At 36.9% G+C, this 20,692-nt stretch overlaps 1 protein-coding gene across 5 annotated transcripts in view; it reads right to left on the bottom strand.

Moving 5' to 3' along the window:
- Positions 1-2,626: 2,626 nt before the first annotated feature.
- BICRAL (BICRA like chromatin remodeling complex associated protein) overlaps positions 2,627-20,692 on the bottom strand; it is a 47,483-nt gene continuing 29,417 nt past the window's right edge. For all 5 annotated transcript variants that reach the window (XM_086745546.1, XM_086745545.1, XM_086745548.1 and 2 more), the window contains exons 5-12: positions 14,553-16,253; positions 12,784-12,883; positions 11,457-11,554; positions 9,859-9,920; positions 9,606-9,751; positions 9,345-9,439; positions 7,793-7,895; positions 2,627-6,991 (exon numbers count right to left, since the gene is read on the bottom strand). In XM_086745546.1, coding sequence (XP_086601672.1) covers positions 6,189-6,991; positions 7,793-7,895; positions 9,345-9,439; positions 9,606-9,751; positions 9,859-9,920; positions 11,457-11,554; positions 12,784-12,883; positions 14,553-16,253 — 3,108 coding nt within the window. In that variant the 3' untranslated portion in view covers positions 2,627-6,188. The remainder of the gene's footprint in view (positions 6,992-7,792; positions 7,896-9,344; positions 9,440-9,605; positions 9,752-9,858; positions 9,921-11,456; positions 11,555-12,783; positions 12,884-14,552; positions 16,254-20,692) is intronic.

The following is a 20,692-nucleotide window of genomic DNA, read 5'->3' as shown; positions in this document are numbered from 1 at the left end:
TCTACTATTTATTTGCACAGAATCTGATGTTACTGAACTACTCCTGGAATGGACACACACCAGAGAGCAGAGTATTCTGCTTTACGCCCTTTTTTTTTTTTTAAAAACCTTTAACAGAAGACTAAGTCAACTCACCAATGCCAAAGCTCCTGCAGCCTTGTTAAGTAAAGGAGGGGAAGCAAGAAGCAAGCAAAAACCCTCATTTTTTGGCTGTTCTAAAAAACAATGGACGTTTAGCAATTTGTCTGCTCCTCTTCTTTCTCTCCGTAAACACAACAAAACTGGATTTCAGGTCATACATTGCCTTTGGATTTCAGTTTGCAGGAGACTAAAGCTTTGTACTTTCAGAACTGTGCAGTAATTATTAAAAGTGTATAATGTTTAGAGGAAAAAATTAACAGCCTGTTTACATGAACACATTTTATTTGATCACCATCCCAAATAACACCATTAATAATATAACGCTACCTACCTAAGTGCTGATATCATCATGGCTGTAGAATCTGAGAGTCTGGCATCGCCTTTCACCCAAGGATATTATACCAACTCAATTTCATGCTTTTTTTTTTTTTAATAAAGTATTATCACCACAATCAATCCCTAATTGAAAATAATCTTTCCACTGACTGACTGTGGATCAGGCCCTATGTGCCAGATGTCTAGAAATGAATGTCAGAGTCAGGTCTATGTTACTTCCACCTCCATAATGTGCAGAGACAGCGGAGCTCTATCAGGATAAGCCCATTTTGGTAAATTAATTAGAATGAAACACCAGTATCTTCACAAGTTGTAATGAGCATGTAACAGTAAGTAATTTGTATAGCCAAGAGTTCAGCATAATTTTGAAAGTTTGGCCTCTAGTATGACTACACTATACAATGAAAAGCTATGCAGACGTAAAAGCTAACTGAAACATTAAAAGCTGTCTAGATTTATCAGCACTATCTAAACCTGCTTCCCCTTCAAAGCACCGAATTCTAAAATTGCTGTCATTTTATTAATATAGTTGCAACAATTTACCTCAAATCAGAACACCTCAATTGACTTGGTGGTGTAACGTTAACGATTGGACTTGATGATCTTAAGGGTCTTTTCCAACCTAGATGATTCTATTATTTCTTTTCAAGATTTAAAAAAAAAAAAAAAAAAAAAAAAAGAAAAAAAAAAAAAAGAAAAATCCCTTCAAAAAAAATCCCGCAGTGCAAAAAAAGCAGCGAAGACTTGAGCACTATGTTCCAGAAGGCTAACAATCTGCAGAAAAAATAGCACTCACCTAAACAAAGTTAGCATATGAGGTCAAGTATAGAGTATACTACAGAAGAACCTTAAGTTCTGATCTGGCTTGTTCCTTCATTTGTAAAACATCTTTCCCCACAAACTGTATCAAGTCTAGAAAAAAATAAAGTAGGGTTTTATGCTTAGCACACAATAGGGCAACTTCAGAGGTTTTTGCTTTTAAACCAAAAAATACTGGTTCAGCTGGACACTGTGTCTTTTTATCTTTTGCTTCCCCAGTATAACAAGCTTGCTCAAGTTTGTTTGGTGTCTACCTACTGCAACTCATTATTATGAATACATTTTTTTCAATTTCCAGTACAACGACTAGTTGAAAGACTAGTAGCACAGAAAGACAAATGCCGATCCATAAACAAATAATTCAGTATATCCACCGCTACTGCATCTGAAATCTGTGTACAGTGTATAGTATATGTGCACCAGAGGTGCTGCTGTTCAGATCTTCACTGGAACTTATTTTATGCAAGGACTTTCTTTAACCAAAGTGAGAGCTAAGCCCCAAGTCATGAAGACAATTTCTTACATTTCCTTACTCTGTCTGAAAAACACATCATTGTGAAAACTCCAAGAAAACGTGTGTATTATTCTAAAGGAAAAATTCAAAGGGTTATAAAGAAAACACTTCCTGAAGAAGAGAGGAATTTCTCTAAGGCTTAAAATTACTTACATACCTTTCCTTGTGCCAAGCTTATTCTGGCCTTTTTTTCTCCTTTGCACAGATCCTCAAAATGTGCTGAAAGGTGCTCTGACTTTCTTAAATAAGCTACACATTACCATGCATGCCCAAATCTTCAGAAATTCTGCTCTGAATGCTGGAATAAGCATTAGCAAGCCTCATCACGAAAGTGCTATAAAAAGCAATTAAAAATACACCATGTTCTTTTAACAAAAAAAATATTCTGAAGTGAAGACAGCTGCATGGTAAACTGTACATCAAATGTTTCCCAACTCAGAAAGTTTGCCTGGTATTCTATAGGTAAAGACAAAATGAATTCCACAATGCTTAGCCAACCTAACCCAAACAGAGATTAAAATAATGTATAACTGATTTTTTTCATTTTGCTACTGTGTGAATTAATGTGAGAAGCATTCAAAATGCATGTTTATTTTGTCTCATTGACAAAATAACAAATACCAACCATAAAGATTTCTACCTTTCAACACTGCAGGCCCTAGTCCAAGCTGAGAGGCAGAGCACTTCACCAATCCTTCATTTTCACAGCCTCCAAAAATAAAGCGTTGAAGTTCCAAGCATAAGAGCTTTACTAGATCAGAATCTCAGCGTACTTTCTGAAAAAATTAATCACAGTAAGGAAAGGTTCATCACTCGTTGAAAAGTAGGCAGAAGCATTTTATCACCATCAATTGTAGTTATCTTCTCACAGCCAAAAGGAAGGAACGGGCAACACTGCTAACACAGGTATCTACAACCAAACACAACTTGCACAACTCTGAAACCTGCGGCATGGATGAGGTGGCCAGCTGATTAACAAAAATCCTCTCTTTTCCTCTGTCTCCCTGAAGTATCAGGAAGATGATGTCTCTATCTTGTGAAAACATGCTGGAGAAGGAAAGCATGTCTCAGCAACCTCACCACGGCAAGATTTCTAATGACAGAAACAGAGCAGGACCATAGGCAATTTTGTTATCTGGAGATCAACATCACTGTATGTAGTTACAGTGCCTCAAGAATTGAGTCCTAAGCGCGTATGTTCCAAAAGATTCATGAAAAGAATGAGAAGTTGGCCTATTCAATATTTTATAACAGGGTGGCATTATAAAAAGCACAGGAGTAAGAATATTTTGCAACCATATTACTTAAAACTGAGAACAATCCTCTTTTGGAAATGTAAATATTCAACTTGGTTAAATCAAGACAATCACAGATAGACATTTTTTCCCAAATCTTTGGCTGTATTGCAATGGTTGTTTCAATTTGTAATCTCCAACTAAACATTTCCTATCCATGGATTAACAATATATTTACTGACTTGTGTCTTTTAACAGTATTTATCCAACATAACAAAATAAACTGCAATTTGTTATACTTTTTTTTACAAAACATTTTATAAATATTTTTACAAAATGTATACAAAGCAATTTCAAGTGAGACATACTTTACAAATGAAGGTATTTAAGCAAATAAAGTCCATACCACACTGACAATAAGTGACACATCCTCTTTAAGTGAAGTCAGTCTGTAAGGCCTCCCTAATCTAACAGATAAATTATACTAAAATCTTCAAAACTAACATAGTTTTCTTAATTGCCAGTTTAAAATTTGTTTTAATATTAGGCAGTATTAAATAACATTGAAATCACAATGCTGATCCAGCAAAATAATGAAAACATGTTTAAAGTCATGCACATTCACAATACTTTGCTGGACTTGAGCCCATATGATTAATAAATTCATACTTTCTTTTAAGCACAACAAAAATACAATTATTTCATTTACTGGTTCACCACGTACCAGAATTCCTTTAGAACTGAATTCAAAAGAGTGAACAACAGAACACTAAGACTAATCTTGCTAGGACTGTTCAATGGGTTCCTCTCGTAAGTACTTCAGAGAAATGTGTCTGACCAAATCAACTGACTACTTTTTGCAACTTGTCATTTTTTATATTGCATTGTCCTCCATCCTCAAATGAGATCCAACAGGAGACACATAGCCTGACACTTCAATTATGTATCTGCTGTAGAGAGGCTGGAAACCCCATATCCATTTTGAGGTGATACAAAAAGTAAATGAATCAATGAATGTGCAACTTTACTTCCTCCCCCCCGTAAAAGAAAAACTTAAATAGTTTACATAGAGCTGTGTAACTTACTGTTTTCCTTCCTAGATAGTTTAGAATGGTTAAATTTCCAATATGATAAAATAAAATAAGCATCAGGATACACAGCCATGAGCACATTATTAAATCTAAAAAGGTAATAGGTGAAGACTATATTGTCAGTTTTGCCAATAAGAAAACAACTAATCGCCTGAGAGTCTATTCTATGGACAATTAACTAAAAATTCAAACCTGGCAATACTTCTCGTTTCCTTGAATATTTTATACAACACTTGGGAATGTTGGGTTTTTACAAACACGTACTTTAAAATTGGCACATTTTTTTAAATGGCAATTAGTAACATACAAAATCAGTATTTCCATTCATGTTGAAGGGGAAAATAATTTTAAGCAAGTTCATCTTTCTCACATTGCTTTCTAGATTTGGTTTCCGTTAGCGGTCAGACAGTGGACCGTAGCTCAATACTGAGTTGCACTAATCCTCAACTGCCACAAGGATCTAATTCTGCTTTCTTCTGTACTATTCAGATGAACTGAATTACATGACAGCAAAACCTTTTGTCTTCTTTCCTGGCAATCTGACTGACAACCACAGCTTGTCATAATGAGCCTCTGTATTATGAAAATTGTAGTCAGCAAGTCTGGAAAATGGCTGGTAATTTTTATAAGAAATTGTGGAGAAGGTCTGGGGGAGAACATGAGCATACCTTAGAAAACACAAAAGCTATATCCTCCTGAGCAGACATATGTACTACACGCATGTGATGAATGTCAGCGCACTTACGTGCACAAAAGCACTCATGACCAAAGTAAACTAGGAAAAAGCAGCATGGGTAGCAAAAAAAAAAAAAGATGTCATAGATTAAAATAAATAAATAAAATAATAAGATTCTATCTTAACAACATGACATTGAGCCAAATACAAACCATGCAATGGTTTCACTTGGCTCTACAATATGAATTAATAATTACACACTTTTCGATATGTTTAAACACTGGGATAGCAGATTGACTTTGGTCTGTACATATCTTGATAATGATGACTGCTACGGTGGATGACTTAACATTCTCTGACAACAAAAAGAAAAAAAATAAAAAATAAAGCACTGGCCTTTAAATTTAATCAATGTAAGGCTAATGTACTCTTAAAATATAAGCTACAAATATCGTAACAGTTTTCAAATAAAAGTGCTTTTGACACTTGGTCTAAAAAAAAAAACCAAACAACAAATAAAAAAAAAAAAAACATTTATACCACTTCAGAAAGACTCAAGGCTGACTACATCCAATTATAAAATGCAAAAATCTTTTCCTCAAGAGTTAACATATATATGTATTATATATATAAATTCATGGCTCTATCACAGCCTCATCCTGTACACTTTGCCATTTACTGGCTTCCATTCTACGTTCCTTAGTCAAGCATTTATTACTTCATATCATGCCACTGTGACTAAGATCATACAGTATCATCCCACAGACTAACGTTACCCACTACAAATATATCATCAAGTACTAGTTTCTGCTCAGAAAGCAATAGAAAAGCACTTTAAATTATGAAGCCTTGTAAACACACTGATGATGATACCCTTCCAACTTAAGTATCCTAGAACACAGATTCATTAACAAAGCAAATAATCACTTCTCAATAGAGGTACAGTGGGTTTTCCAGAAAAACTAAACATTTGATGATTTGGGGAAGAGAAGGGTAGGGGAGAATTGTTGCTTCCATCACTTTTTAAAAACATTTTCTTAATAAATATATCCTTTCAAATGACTGTGATTGTCAGTATATTACCATACTACACAGGGCCTAACGACCTGCAACCCTGTTACGTTGCAGTACTGCACAATTATCAAAAGTACTATCATAATAATACTTGAAATAGTAAGGCCCTAACAGACTGCATTCTAACAAGGATTAACTTTACTTGGATATCTCACTGTAACCACAATGAGTATTGCTCTCAAACACAGAACAGAATCTAGTTTAGAAAGGTTAACCTTAAATGCATGTCAGGCTGTACTCGTGGTGTCATTCACATTTGCTTCTGCTAAGAGAAACACAGCTTGTCCATGGTACTGTAACTATTAACACTCTAAGATACTATTTACAGCTGCTTCTAAAATAGAGTCAGTTTCTACACCACCTTCACTGTGGTCTGGAATAAATTTTTCCAGGCAGTTTTCCTGTGAAGCAATAGGTGAAAAATTAGGAAATTCTAATTCAACCGAGCTGCTACTTGTTGCCTCATTTTGTGGCTGTCTCCCAGCTTTTTTAAGTTCCAAGATGTTTTTAAATGTAGTTTCTAAACTCTTACTGAGGAGTAAGTCTTGCTGGGGTTCACCAGAGCCTTTTCTGTTATCAGGATGTAAAACCTCATTCTTTGGAGAGCTCCTCAGAGTTTTGTCTTGGAGGGAGTTATTACACGTTACCTTTGAGAAAGAATGAACTGTGTTCCTTGAAATTTTATTGTGTGTTCCATGACCGCCTCTTGATACAGTTTTTGACAAGTCTTCAGAACTCAAAGAATTCTCAGTGGACTTGGCAAGATCTTTCCCAGCCATCTTTTCTTCCGAAAGGGCCACATATTGGCTCTCAGAAGAACAATTAGCTTTTTCAAACTTTAAAGCTTTAGTGAGGCTCTCTGATTTTTTTGTAGAAGCTACTCCTTCTTGTGGTGTCAGAGTGTTGTTAGGCACTAGAGGAAGTTTACTGTGATTTGTGGACTCTGCTGAGCTCGATTTTGGTCGGTCTCTGGCTTGGGTTTTGGTAGTCTGACTTCGAGAAGGTAACGTTTTGCTAGAGTGACGGTCACTTTTGCTGGACTGTGCTTCTTCAGCTGTTGTATCAAATTGTTTGGCAGAACAACAAAAATCAGCCTGATAACCATCTGAAAATTAAGTAACAGCATTTTACTTGAATTATTTATACATCAAAATAACAGACACTCCAATGTAGTTTCAGAGTATTAAAATTCAAATAACATCCACAGCCTACAGATTCACGTGTTTAAGAGATGGACACACGCTTAAGTGTTCTGCTGCGTCCAGTGTAGAAGATTACCATCAAATTCATCAGCATACTACGCACGTACGTGCACTGTAAAACCAGACTAAGTGCACTTCCCAGCATTCTAAATATGCAAATACGGTATCTGAAGACTAATATCTTCTCCAATATATCCTCTGAATGTCTTTTAGAATATCCAGAACATTTAAACAAAGAATACATGTTATCTTACACAAATCATGTGCTTCTAGCTGCCACGTTCAACAACAGTCTGGTTAAAAAATGCTGCCATTGAAGTGGTCATGACATAACACTTCATTAAGATGAACAAGACTCTTCATGCTTCATACAGTCGGTGTTCTTTCTGACTGTAGCAAACTCACAGATTTGTCCCTACTAGAACTGAGACCATGCAGGAGCCATGATTATTGTCAAAAGAAACTCAGAAATATCTCTCTGCCAAACAGGCCAAATAAAATTTTTCCCCAAATAACTGCCTTCGACCTTACAGAGTCTCCAGACTGATAATTTGCGAGTTATTAAAATTTAACTTGCAACTGCTTATTCAGCATTTCCACTATTGGAATGCCGACCAATCAGTGCCTCACTGTGACCATAACTATTTTTAAACACTCCATACTTATGCTGTTTTTCTAAGATTCAGAAGTTAACCATTACTTACCAGGATCCACTAGTGCAAGACGCTTATCCCGAGTCAGAGATGCCCTTTCTTCCTGGTTAAACATCCTATCAATCATAACCATTTCTGCAGAGGGATTTATCCGCTGCAGGAAAAGGAAAAAAAAACCAACCACCTCTGTAGTCACTCATATGTTGGCACCAAATCAAAACATTTATAGCTTAGTTACTCTTCAGAGAAAAATAATGTCTAATTAGATTATTTGCAGACAACGTTCACAATTCCACAGCATCTTCAACAATCTTGACTGTGACCCCAACCATAAAATATTATTCACATTTAACTGTATATATTATTTGTTGAAGATTTCAAAACAAGGAATTACTGTTCCAATTTTAAGAACTGCACCTTTTCAGGTCTGAGTATGTTTATCACTGTACACCACAGTTTTTTACATCATAGAGTATCTCCCTCTTTTAGAGAGAAAAACAGCAGAAGTCTTGCAATGGGACCATCCTATCATCTTGTTTCTTCCCTGCTCTCCCATCCTTCTAACTAGTTGGTGCTGAGTTGCATTTTCCTGACAGTGCCTTCAAGCCAGGTGGATCCATCTGTCACAGAAGAAAGTTCACTGGCTACTAAGTCACAACACAGGCAACTAGTTCCAAACGTGAACACTGTGTGAAATAACCTCTTCAAAACGACTGAATGGGTTTACCCTACAACATACCAGACGCTAAAAGAAAAGATTTTATCCTCCATCACTCCTCTACACCTGCAATTACTTGCAAATATTTGATGGTTAGTATCTTTTTTAAATGAGACTGTGGGATTCCAAAACCATATTAATTCTAACACTTATATTACATGTTCCAGTCCCTAAAGCAGAGCAATTTAAATGTCTATACACTCAAATTCAAAACTTTTCCAGGCTTGAAAAATAGCATGTCTGAAGACACAGTGACATTTTCTGATCCTTGTAAAACACACTATTAAAGTAACTGTTAGTTTTCTTTTTGCCGCATGTCTGGGGTTGGGCACTTATAGGAGAAGCATTTCTGATGAAAATGTGAGGTCTCACCTAGCTTCTAAAGAGAAGTAATGATTTCCTAAATTGTAATATGTTTTGGCTCCAATTATAATATGGCTGGAGGCCTCTGAATGGAGCTTTTCAATAGTCTTTCAGGCTCTGGCACCCACAGAGATATACAGAAATCACCTGCTTGGCTACCACAGCCTATTCAGTGCAAGAGCAAAGTATAAGCAGAGAGCAGAAGTTCACGTGTCTTCAATGTTTATGGAACTTACATACAACAGCACCCATACTAAGACGGCATGTCAAACACAAACTCAACCCATTTAATTAAGATAGGTACATATACTTTTAAAAACAGGCTGGTTACTGAGATTGCTGGTGCAGTAACAAGTACACTGGCTATATATATGTATCTCTAAAACGTCGATATTTCTATTTATCATTTTCATAGTATCAACAAAATGAACTGAAATGATACCTTCCTGTAGATGTACTTTTTTTAAAACAAACTGAATCACATCCTATAAACATAAAATGTAACTGGGTTATACATCTTACCATTGCATCTTCTATAAGCAAACATCTGTATTTGTTCAGCATAGCCTGCGTCCTCTTCAGAAGCTGTGTAGCTACCGATTCAAACTCACTGTCCACTAGAAAGACAAGAATATACTTTCAAATACTGTTCTTCAGTAACCAGAACATTCAGTAACTCACACAAACTTAAAAATGTTCCCTTTCTTATTGCTCTAATGTACATAAATGTTCTCTCAATACATTGAGTGCAAACTTACTACCAATTTTTAAAAAGAAAACTACCTTTTCTTAAGTCTTCCTCTGTTGGCAGTGATCCCTGGCACACATGGTATGAAAGGAGTCTCTGAACTGCATCATTTAATGATCTGAACCGACTTTTATCTGGTGTCACAGCATGCACCTGATCCTTCTGTAATTGCTGTAGGATACTACAAAGAAAATTAATGACAGAAGTTTTATACATTGACAAAAACTAAAAAGAAAGGAAGGTTAGAGAACATATCTGCAACAAAATGACAAAAGAATGATGACTTACAAAGCTCCTTTAGTCAACTGTTTAGCAGCAGGCCTTTTCTGTCCAACTAAATGACCATCCACCTGTAAGTTCAAAATAAAAGACAAATTATAATACATCCCCTCTTTGCAAAGCCTAAGTTTCAGCATTTATTTCTACCAATTAAGTATATCACAAATACTAAACGTAACCACCATGTAAGTATAAACACTTTCAACTATCTCCTATTTCCACTGGGCACTGTATCAATGAAATAGGGAAGTTACTTCTATCAACCAAAGGTCTGAAATGTTTGTAGGCAAATTCCACTGTAGTGCATATACATGTTTCACCAGGAAAAAGGCTGGTTATCAAATTCAGCAGGTAAGAAGAAGAAAAGGTACAACTAAAAATTTTTCCAAAGAAATCTGCGCTCAAGAACGGTCTCTGCATTTCCAGACTGATGTCATCTCACCTGATTTTGATGGATTAGAGTATCTGTCAGGAAAGTAGGCTAAGGTTGCGTACTTAAATTCACATAAGCCATGGTGGCTGGGTAGGGGGTGACATGATTCTAGGAATTCTGGTGTCGATACTATAGACATACCTATCAGGTAGAGCTGGAACATCTCCTTTCCTTAGACACTTAGGAAGCCAAGGTTTTTCAAGGGAACACTATCCTAAAATGTAAGGCTCTCTGAAATAGTAAAGGCTCAAGTTCCTACTGTATGAGAGGTATTACCAGAATCCAAGTATTCTCCCAAAGAAGCCGCTCTGGATCAAAGAATCTTTGTTTAATATGAAGTTGCTGAGCTTTTTCAGTCAACTAATCTTACTAATGCAATTGGAGGAAAAGTTACTTACAATTTAAAAAAAGACTGTATGAAAGCTCTTTTGAACTACAACATGGTTAGAAAGAATAAAAAAAAACATCTGCGACAGAGGATCCTTCTTAGCAAAGTAAGAGTAGCATGAAGCAGGCACACTTTAATGGTACTTCCAGTGTATGCTTCAAAGCATAGAAAGTATTCACCACCACAGTAGAATGAATATCTGACCAACAATTACAAAACCAGGCTGAACTCATGACTGACCACCACTGTGTCTTCTGCTCTACTAGTACATCAGTAAGACAGGGAAAAACGTTCATGTCATACTACATTGACAAATACATTTACACCAGGGAACAAAAAATCTGAATCAGATCCTCTCGTTTTCTTCCGTGATTGTGTAGTTTAGTTCCATCCACAATGAAGCCCATACTTTAAAGCCTACGTCAAACCCTTGCTTCTTGCCCAATGTGCTAGAGAATAGCCGAGTTTGTAAGAAGTAATGATAAGAGTAAGCCTAACTTATGTCCAGCTCAATGAAGAATTGCTATGTCATATGAAATTACCTTCAGGGAACAGTACAGTCAGACTCCACTTACTGAATTAAATCTCAAAACAGCATTTAGAGTATCAATGTGCAAAATACCCACTGTTTGCTATGTCAAAGTAGAATTCGACGCGCTTTAGTGACTTCATACACTCTAAAAAAACCTGCAAGGACTCTTAGATTATCAATATGGAGCTGAAACATCCCTAACTTCACTGAAATTTTAAGGGAAAGGGAAACATATAAAGAAAAGCATTCTTTACCTGTATACTCTGTTGAACTGACGATGAACCTATTACTTTTTCTTGTGGCTGTGCTGTTCCTAGAGATTGCTGTATGATTTTTCCTCCAGAGTCCTGTCCTATAAAAAAATATGTTAAAAAGACTCTGTCATCCTAAGCAAGCACAGAATAATTTCATGTACCTATCGTGATCATTTTACTTGAGTTTTTAGCTTTTAGGAGAAAGATATATGTCTCATATGCTTAAAAGCGTTAGTGCAACTACCCTGTGGGGAAACTGGCTCATAAAAATGAAACAGGACTTATGTTCTGTGCTGCAAACTACAAAAATCCGCTACCATGGTACTGCAATGTAAGAAGAAATTCAAGTACTGTGAGTACAGTGTCCCAGCAATTCACTGAAAATCATACAGTAAATTTTATCAAGTTTTTCAATACTAACCCTCCATCAAGCATATAAAACCAATTTTTCTAGTATTCAGATAGCAGGCATCATAATTTTTGTTCTGGATTTTCCAGATGGGCACTTCCTCTAATTGCCTTGCCCAGGAATTCAAACAGCATCTTATCAGCCATGCTACATTACAACCAACACAAATAAAAATATTTTTTTGTTTCGTCCAAAAAAACATACAACTGCTGATTGTAGAGAATTGGCTGGACAGCCTGCACTAAACAGTATAGCGGGGGGGGGTGAGGGGGGAACCAAAAAACAAGTAGGTAGATTACGGGACCTTATTCAAAAGGGTTACTTATGTACAAAGAGAATATGAATGTTACTGCATTTTTCTGGTTTTGAATATACTGGTTTTGTTCTTTTAGTAGCATGGTGCTGCTTGAAAAGTCCACTATTTTGCCATGAACAATTTTAAGTTAAAGTGACACATTCAAAAACAAATCAAGTGATGACAGCCTGCACATAACCTTGTAATCACTATTTTTCTTTCCTCTATATCTGAAGCAACCATTGAAAGAGGGTCTAGAAGTTTCTTAGAATTTTTAGCAGATGTCCGTATTTTGAAAATGACCTACTTCTATTTTCCAAAGATGGAAAAAAAAAAGAAAAATGAAAAAAGGTACAATTTTAGATTTTATAGAGGGGATAAACAAGTGCTTATTGTGGAGATTCAACTTCTCACTCTACAAAATGAAGTGCCATGGTTGGGAAAAACAAAAGCATACATTCAATACTGAAAAATTAGTTGGTCGTCTTCTAAAAACACAATTCTGATAAACTTTAGGACCCTAACAGCATGAGCCATCAATGCAAGTCTGAAACACTGAAGAACAACAAATTTCTGTTGCTGGAGAAAATTAAGAAAATTATTTTAAAAAGACCTTAGTTGACCTGATAGTGTGTTGCTCAGAAGACTTGTTAGCTGAGGCTGTCTCAAATTATCCTGTGTCTTCGATGCAGAAACCGGTGATGTCTGGTTCATAGCTTTTTTCTGTGCCACATACATTAAAAAAAAAAAATTTTAAAGGTGACATTTCAGACATCTCAATTCCTCCTAAGTTCAAGAATTTTATCAAGTAAATCAGAGAGGAGTAAAAATTACACTAACAGTACAAATACACATTAATCACATTCTAGAAGAATCATGATTTACAACTACAAGTGACCCTCAGAAAGCTCAGCTTTTAAGAGTCTCAAAACTGCAAGATGACCAAATCAGCTGTCTCCACAACAAAAAAAATACACAGCAGAACAAACTGTCCAGTGTTTAGCGACTAAATGATACACGGTTTATGATAATGTACAATACTTAAAATGCAAGTACAAACTAAAAAGATCAGCAGAATTTCTTCTCTGTAGTTCCCATTTTCAGCTCTGAAATTTCAGCACAAAAACAAAATGACCTTTTACAGCAGTAAGAAATACTATGCTTTTGTAACTGCTGAAACTCACTGACCCAGCACGTATCCTACAAATAGGAAGATGGGAACAGGAAGTCAGGCAGGCCTCAAATTACTCATCTGCAAACAAAATGTTACCACCTGTGCTAGCAGTTTTGGCAAAGATTAAAAGTGTGGTTCTACAACATGTTCCCCCTTATTTTCTAAATATATATTATTTTCTAAGTCACATTATTTCATTGCCCATTTCGGTCTTGGTTAAAAAAAAAAAAAAAACCGAACATTAGACCTTTGGGAAAAGAGAAAGATCTAAGATAATTAGTGCAAATGCATTCTGAGACATTTATTATCAGTATTTTATAATGACCAAGGAAAAAAAAAAAGCCAAAAAGAGGACCGAAGTGGAATAATAGCTTGCTGCTAACTGTGTCACAAGTCACTGACTTAAATATTGGCAGAGTTTGGAAGTTCACTTATGAAAACAGACAAACTTTTGTTGAATATATACTGCAGCTGCATCAACTAGACAATAAAAGACCAGCTCTCACCTTAAAAGTAAATTCAGAAAAAAATAAAATTAAGTATTACTAAGCAGATTTCTTAAAGAAAATATTTTTTAAAATGTCATGCTTTTAAAAACTGCTTTAAAAGGTATTTTCTCTTGCCTTGTCTTTGCTTCAAATTTGAAAGTTTGTAACTGCTCCAGAAACACAAAGCTGCAGTGGGCAAAATGCCAGAAAGGTTAAGTTTTAACAGATTAATTTTGTATGGTAAGTAACAAAGAGAAACTCAAGAAACTTTATCATCTCTAATTTGAACAGGTCAAACCTTGAAAACACATACATAGTTTTTAGTTAGGTCAAAAGACTTTTAAGTGCTGAGAATGTACCCGAGCCTTTATATCTAGCTCTACAGTAAGATTTTCAGGACAGCTCATAGTTGTACAATCTTCAACATCCATTCCTTTAAATGGGAGCAGAAATAGATCAGTGCTAAGCAGTTCTGAAAATATTACTATAAATCACCAATAAAATACTCTGAATTAATGAGTGACAGACTCATTTACTTGGTGACAGACTTCAGAAAATACCAAATGAAATGTCTCAGGTTACAGCAATTTTCAGCAGTTCCACAGTATTTGTCACAACAGAAACCAGCAAAATTAATGCTGTCTTAATACCAAATTTAATACTTTACTAACCAGATTTTAGCATAGCTTAGAAGCGTTTCTTTGGCTACGTTCTCAAGTAGCTTTCATACCTGACCAAAGGCGAACTGTTGTTGCGTTACTCCAACTGACGTGTGGCTAAAGGTGCTGATAGATTTGGAAGAGGATGCTGGAAGACGATGCGATGCACTGATGGGAACTTGAGTTCTGTTCTGTGTAAGCTGATCTCCAGTAAAGTTTCCTCCTGATGCGACAGACTGAATCGATGGTCCCAAGCTAGGATGAACTGAACCAGAAGAACTTGCAACAGCAAATCGATTAGACGCAGACATATTTGAGACTGTAGGTTGCCCAGGTGACATCGCAGTAAAACTCGATCTACCTTGAGAAACATTAGCTTGACTGGGTGACAAATGCAACACCGCTGGTGATGCCTGCTGCAGTGGTACCTGCCCACCAACAATTTGTGAAGTTCCATGATTTACTATAACTTGGTTTCCAGGAGCTGTGAACGTTTGGCCGGAAACAAGCTGAACAGCTGTGTTTTGATTATTCAGCATCTGTCCTGAATATGACTGGTTGGCTCTCAGCATGTTTGTAGAGTTCCTGTTGAGCATTACATGCTCAGCAGACACTTGGTTCGGAACCAGCTGGGAAGGCTGAGTCTGAAGAAGTTGCCCATTTATGGCCTGGACATGATGAACTGAATTAGAATTAACAGACAAACTTGTAGGTATGAGAAACTGGTTTTGAGGTGCATGAGGCTGTCCCATAGGAGAATGGATAACAATACTACCTCCAGCATTGCTAACTGCCTGAGGTGTAACGGACTTTCTTGTATTTTGTTGATTAACAATATTAACAGACATATGAGGACCAACTACTGAACTCTGAGGTGAGTTTGCAGAAGCAAACGGAATCCCTTGCTGTACGTGATGTTGCTGTACTCCCAAGTTATTCACATTGTAAGCAGTCTGCTGACTCATCTGGACAGGCTTTGGTTGGATATTAACGGGAACTTTGTTAGAGTTTGGTGCCAAACCCCTCTGAATGATGATATTATGGACAGGCAATGACGCCTGAAAATTTGTGCTGTTAAATGGAACGGTTACAGGTTGTGCTACTGGACTTGAATTTGAATTACTGAACAGTGAGTTACCATTTGGAGTTTGTCTATGAACCAAGAGGCCACTACTCATGTTTGCAGGCGTTTGCTGACCATTGCCTTTCAGTATAATCTGAGATCCATCAAGGTTATTAATGGTCATCATGGAAGGCTGATTACTAAATGAACCAATTAGCTGTATCTGCCCAGAACCACTAATCTGGCTGCTATTAGATAAATGCTGGCTGGGAACACTAATTCCAACATGTTGCGTAAAGCCATGTTGCACACCAACTGTATTGCTTGCAAAAGATGCTCCAACAGGTTGCTGTACCACTTGAGTAACTCCTATAGGTTGCAATGTTTGACCTGAGTAATTAGAAACATTAGAAGCCTGAGTAAAGGATGCTGATGAAGAAGGATGAAGCTGAGCTTGTGCAAACTGTTGGCTAGAACCTACACTGGCATCCAAATATGCCTCTTCTGCCAAAGTCTGTTCAGTAATATTGGCCTCCTGCAAGGACTTCTGAAGAATATCAAAAGGCTGATCCTCAGTAAGATCAGGTAAAGGAGAAGACACAAGTTCATCTTCAAGAAACTGAAGGCTACTGGACAGCTGCAGGCCATCGCTAGGCCCCTCTCCAAGCTGACTGCTTACACCTTTTACAGACGACTTAGGATCAGTGTTCTGAAATGCAAAATAAGAAATAAAAAATTTTCAGAAATTCCAAGCTCTATCTTGTTTCCCCATTAGGCTTTTTTTTCATGCAAGCAAACTTTCTTTACAGAACCGTATTCTTTGCATAGTATGTTCATCCCATACAGTGGGCCAGCATAAATATGTGCATTCCTTACATCCCACTCATGCCCTCATAACACACTGCTGGAGACTACTCTCTTTTCATTTCTCAGATCTCTCAATTCCACAGCACTCAGCTCTGCAGCTGCACTGTTTCAAAAGCATGTGACAGGTATCATTTTCCCTTCCTCAAGCTGAGCACTGTATGGACAAAAGGATACAAGAAAGGAGTGAAAAGACCTCCACTATAACTCAATCTGAGGCAAGGTTTCAGTAACAACTGAAATAGCAGGGAAAACACCAGAGAAAGCTGCTCTTTCACGGACTTCCTCTGGCGAATGAGATGCATCTCCAAAAACCTACCAGTATTTCTATAGTCACACAATGCTAACTAGTGACCACTTCATAAAGTTAAAGAATTACACTAATTCTTTGTTTAGAAAAAATTTAGAAACAAAGCAGTAATAAAAACAATGCTACAGACTTCGCAGTTTATGCTAGCAAAAAGATTACAGACAACTGTAAACATTGAAACTACAGCAAATATTAAGTATCAGCTTGAATGAAAAAAAATCTTCAATCTACACCATAAATAATGTGATAATCAGAAGCAACATTTATCTGGCCTAGTGTCAATACATCAATACAAAACTATGTTAAGAAACTTTAGACAACACAAGTATCAGGTTTCTACAGGTGGAATGACAAATTTAATGCATAACAATACTTGCAACAGTCAGACAGAGTACATCTTTCTAAATAGCTATTCAAAAACAACATCCAGTTTCTTTTTAGGTTAGGATGGGTGTGAAATACTCCAAGTATTCACTTCTTGAAGGTCACAGACAGTTGTTTTCACCTCATATAAACAGTGTGAAGGTGCTACAAGCCGTAATTATCACATGCAATTAACATCCCCACCCTAACTTCAGTTCTCCAAGTATATTTACTCAGAATTTTACCCCAATCTGTTTCTGGTTCAGCCTGTATATTTTATGAAGCTTTGGTCATGTTTTAAAATATTAATAGATTGTTCTTAAAAGTCAATAAAATATTTTCAAAATACAATTATAAAATTACAATAAACTCTTTTTTACATTTATGTTAACATAAGGAACTAAACTAGTACTTAAATGTCTTAATATCTGCACCTCATGAACACCTAAAATTACAAATCAGGTTCTCAACTGTACCTAGCCGCCATCGGGCAGAGCAAAAAGGAGTCACTAACCCAGGCATTATCAGGACTCGTAACTGTCAGGTTCTTGTGGAGAATTCCCTGTTGCAGCTGTAACTTGTCTCCAGTGATAATGACCACTCCTTCATGACTGTGCAACTTAAAGGGCTCCAGTTAATGTTGTTCTGGTTAGTGCTAAAAATACTATTACTACTACTACTATCAATAAAAATAATATTATATGCAATCAAGATTAATAGCTTGAAACTGTCCCACCGGAATGAAGAATCCCAAATTTCATTCCCTGCTCCCAGGACTGTTTAACATCCAAAACCAATTTTGTGTGCATAAACTAGACCCAAGGACCTTCCAAGTTACATCTGAATCACTGCTGCCCAGATTCAGAACAGCCACACAAAACACCACGCTAATTTCAACAAGAAATCAGTGCCTCTGTAACTTCATGAATCTGCTTACCAACAAGAGTCTTATTCTCTCTGGTGCCATGATTATTCTCCTCCCTTAAGCTGTTCTACTCTACTGTAATAGGAAGGTGGAAGCAGTAACAACCCAAGTAATAGGGCAATGGCTAAGGAACCCTCTCACAAGGCCTGTAACAGAGACTGACGACTGCACAAGGAAACCAACTTGGAATCAGCAGAGGTGGTATGTAATCATTCAACTTGGGGGACAGGAGCAGATATCGCTTTCTCATCCCTCCCTCAGCAGGAACTTAAATCTTTTTGTGTTTGGTGTTGGCTGAGCATGCTTACCAGCTGAGGCACTGAACCCTTGACACTAAACTTGTAAACTCTGCCACTGAAAGGCATGAGATGGTGCCGTATTAAATTACTCTCAGCAATCGAGTGCCACACAGCCGCTCACTCAGCCTCCGCTGGGGATAGGGGAACAGAATCAGGAAGAAAACTCGTGGGTTGTAATAAAGACAGTCTACTAGAACAGCAAAGAAAGAGATAATTATATATATATATATATATATATACACAGAAATAATAATAATATGAATAAGAATAGGAATATTAAAAAACCCGACCCAAACACAAATGAATGATGCACAATTTCTCACCACGCAACGACCCAATGACGATACAGCCCATCCCAAGCAGCAATCATAGAACCAAGGAAAAAAAACAAACAAACAAAAAACCTGAAAAGGATCCTGGAACAATTCCAAAAAGCGACAGAAAAGTGAGCCAGCTCACCAAGCCACGCCCACTTAAATACTGAGTGTTGCCGTTTATGGCATGGAATATTCTCTTTGGCCAGTTTGGGTCAACTGTTCTCACTGTATCACTCCCAGCTTCCTGCACCTGCACAGTAGTGAAACCTCGAAGTCAGACAGTGTCCTTGGTCTCTTTACTAATAACAGTGTGTTTATCAACATTCTTCACATACAAAACCCAAAATACATCAGCTACTGACAGGAAAATTAGCTCCATCCCAGTCGAAACCAGGACAGATGGGCATCAAGACAGTCAATCCTAATTTATGGTAGCAATTTTAAATACATACAAAGACAGCACTTCCAGTATCTGCAAAAAAATTAGTGACAAAGAACTCAAAGACTTTTAACTCTTCAGGTATCTTACATTATAAGCAGAGACTGTGAAACCATCTAATTTACATTTATATTTCAGATATTCCTTGTTCCTTCACAATGCACTACAAGAATCTATCTTTGCAGTCAAGTTGTTCTTCACTTAGGTCAGCACAGGGCTCTCACACAAGGGAGAGAGGGAAGAGAAGATGGCACTGGTATTCATTACAACGATACTGAAGGATGAGAACGGAGCAAGAGAGGAACAGAACAAGTGCTGGAGAATAAAAATACAGTAAGCCATCCTAGGAACACACACTAGAAGCCCCTGCTCCTCTTATCACCTACCTGCCTTCTAGATTACCTATTCCTCTAATCTCATATACCATAAAGTTCTTTTGGCTTTCACCAAGTATTTTTGTTTCTCTCAACCGCTACTCCCTATGCAACAATCCCACCTTGCCCAGAATCTCCCATTCCCTCTCAAAATTACTCCAAAAACTCACTTTCTGAGAATACACCAGATATACACCCTTGACTCCTGCCTACCTGCTCAAGTTTATCAGAAAAATCTCTACAAAAAACAACTAGGAAGTCTAGGCTATGACAAACGCATGTCATATGTCATCCTCCTTCCCCACAATCTCATTTTTCTTAGGAATTTTTCTTTTACAGGAAGCGACTGTCTGATAATGGCTAGCCTGACACCCAGTTGAAACCACTGTTCCTGATTAGCTGAAAATTGGGCACATCCTGCTACTGCTGGTACCCCTCTCCTCCACCATTATCTCAACCAGCTTATCTGGAGAAGGAACTGTCACTCAACGTATGTTTCTTCTACCATATTTAATGACACTGAGAGGAGAAGGACAGTGCAAACACTTCACATCACAGTACTGTGGCTACAGTAAAGTCATTAGTACTCTACATACAGATAAACAGTTTTCAGAATTTATTTACGCCATTTATTTAAGGCCACTACACAACTACAAGTATATCCACATATCTGTCAGGAACATGGGACAAACAGACAGAGTCAAGACATCAGTACAACAGAAAGAGGAATTACCAAGGAAACTCTACTTCATGTATTCAAATAACTGAATTGTGGGATGAAGAATCCAGTTTTTTTTTTAAAAATAGACCAATGAAAACAAAGAAACATGGGTCAGAAAGATCTCTGGAAGTCATCTAGTCCAACCTTCTACTCAAAACTGGACTATTGCCAGCACTAGAGTAGATCAGCCTTTATCTCCAAGGATGGGGATTCCACAATCTCACTGGGTAAAACTTGGTCCAGGGCTGCAATACACTCCTGACAAAGAAAGAATACTGAAGACTACTTGCAATACCTAATAAATTTAAAGTGACTTCCCTAACACCAAAGTTATAGGAAAGAAACATCCCAAGCTAGCTATTCAGTCTTAAGAACAAAAAAAAAAAAAAAAAAAACCCCAAAAAAACCCAACCCTTTCATTAATTTTTAAAAATTGCTAGCTTAGATTCTACTTAGAAATAAGAAACAAAACCATCCTAACATATACAAGAAATGTATGAATGACTAACTTTTAAGGTCTACATTTAAGGTCTACT

This window comes from Chlamydotis macqueenii, chromosome 3 (assembly GCF_036417535.1).
Source record: "Chlamydotis macqueenii isolate bChlMac1 chromosome 3, bChlMac1.mat, whole genome shotgun sequence".
Lineage (NCBI taxonomy): Eukaryota > Metazoa > Chordata > Aves > Otidiformes > Otididae > Chlamydotis > Chlamydotis macqueenii.
The sequence above is the reverse complement of the archived record's forward strand: the minus strand, read 5'-3'. Positions and strand labels throughout refer to the sequence as shown.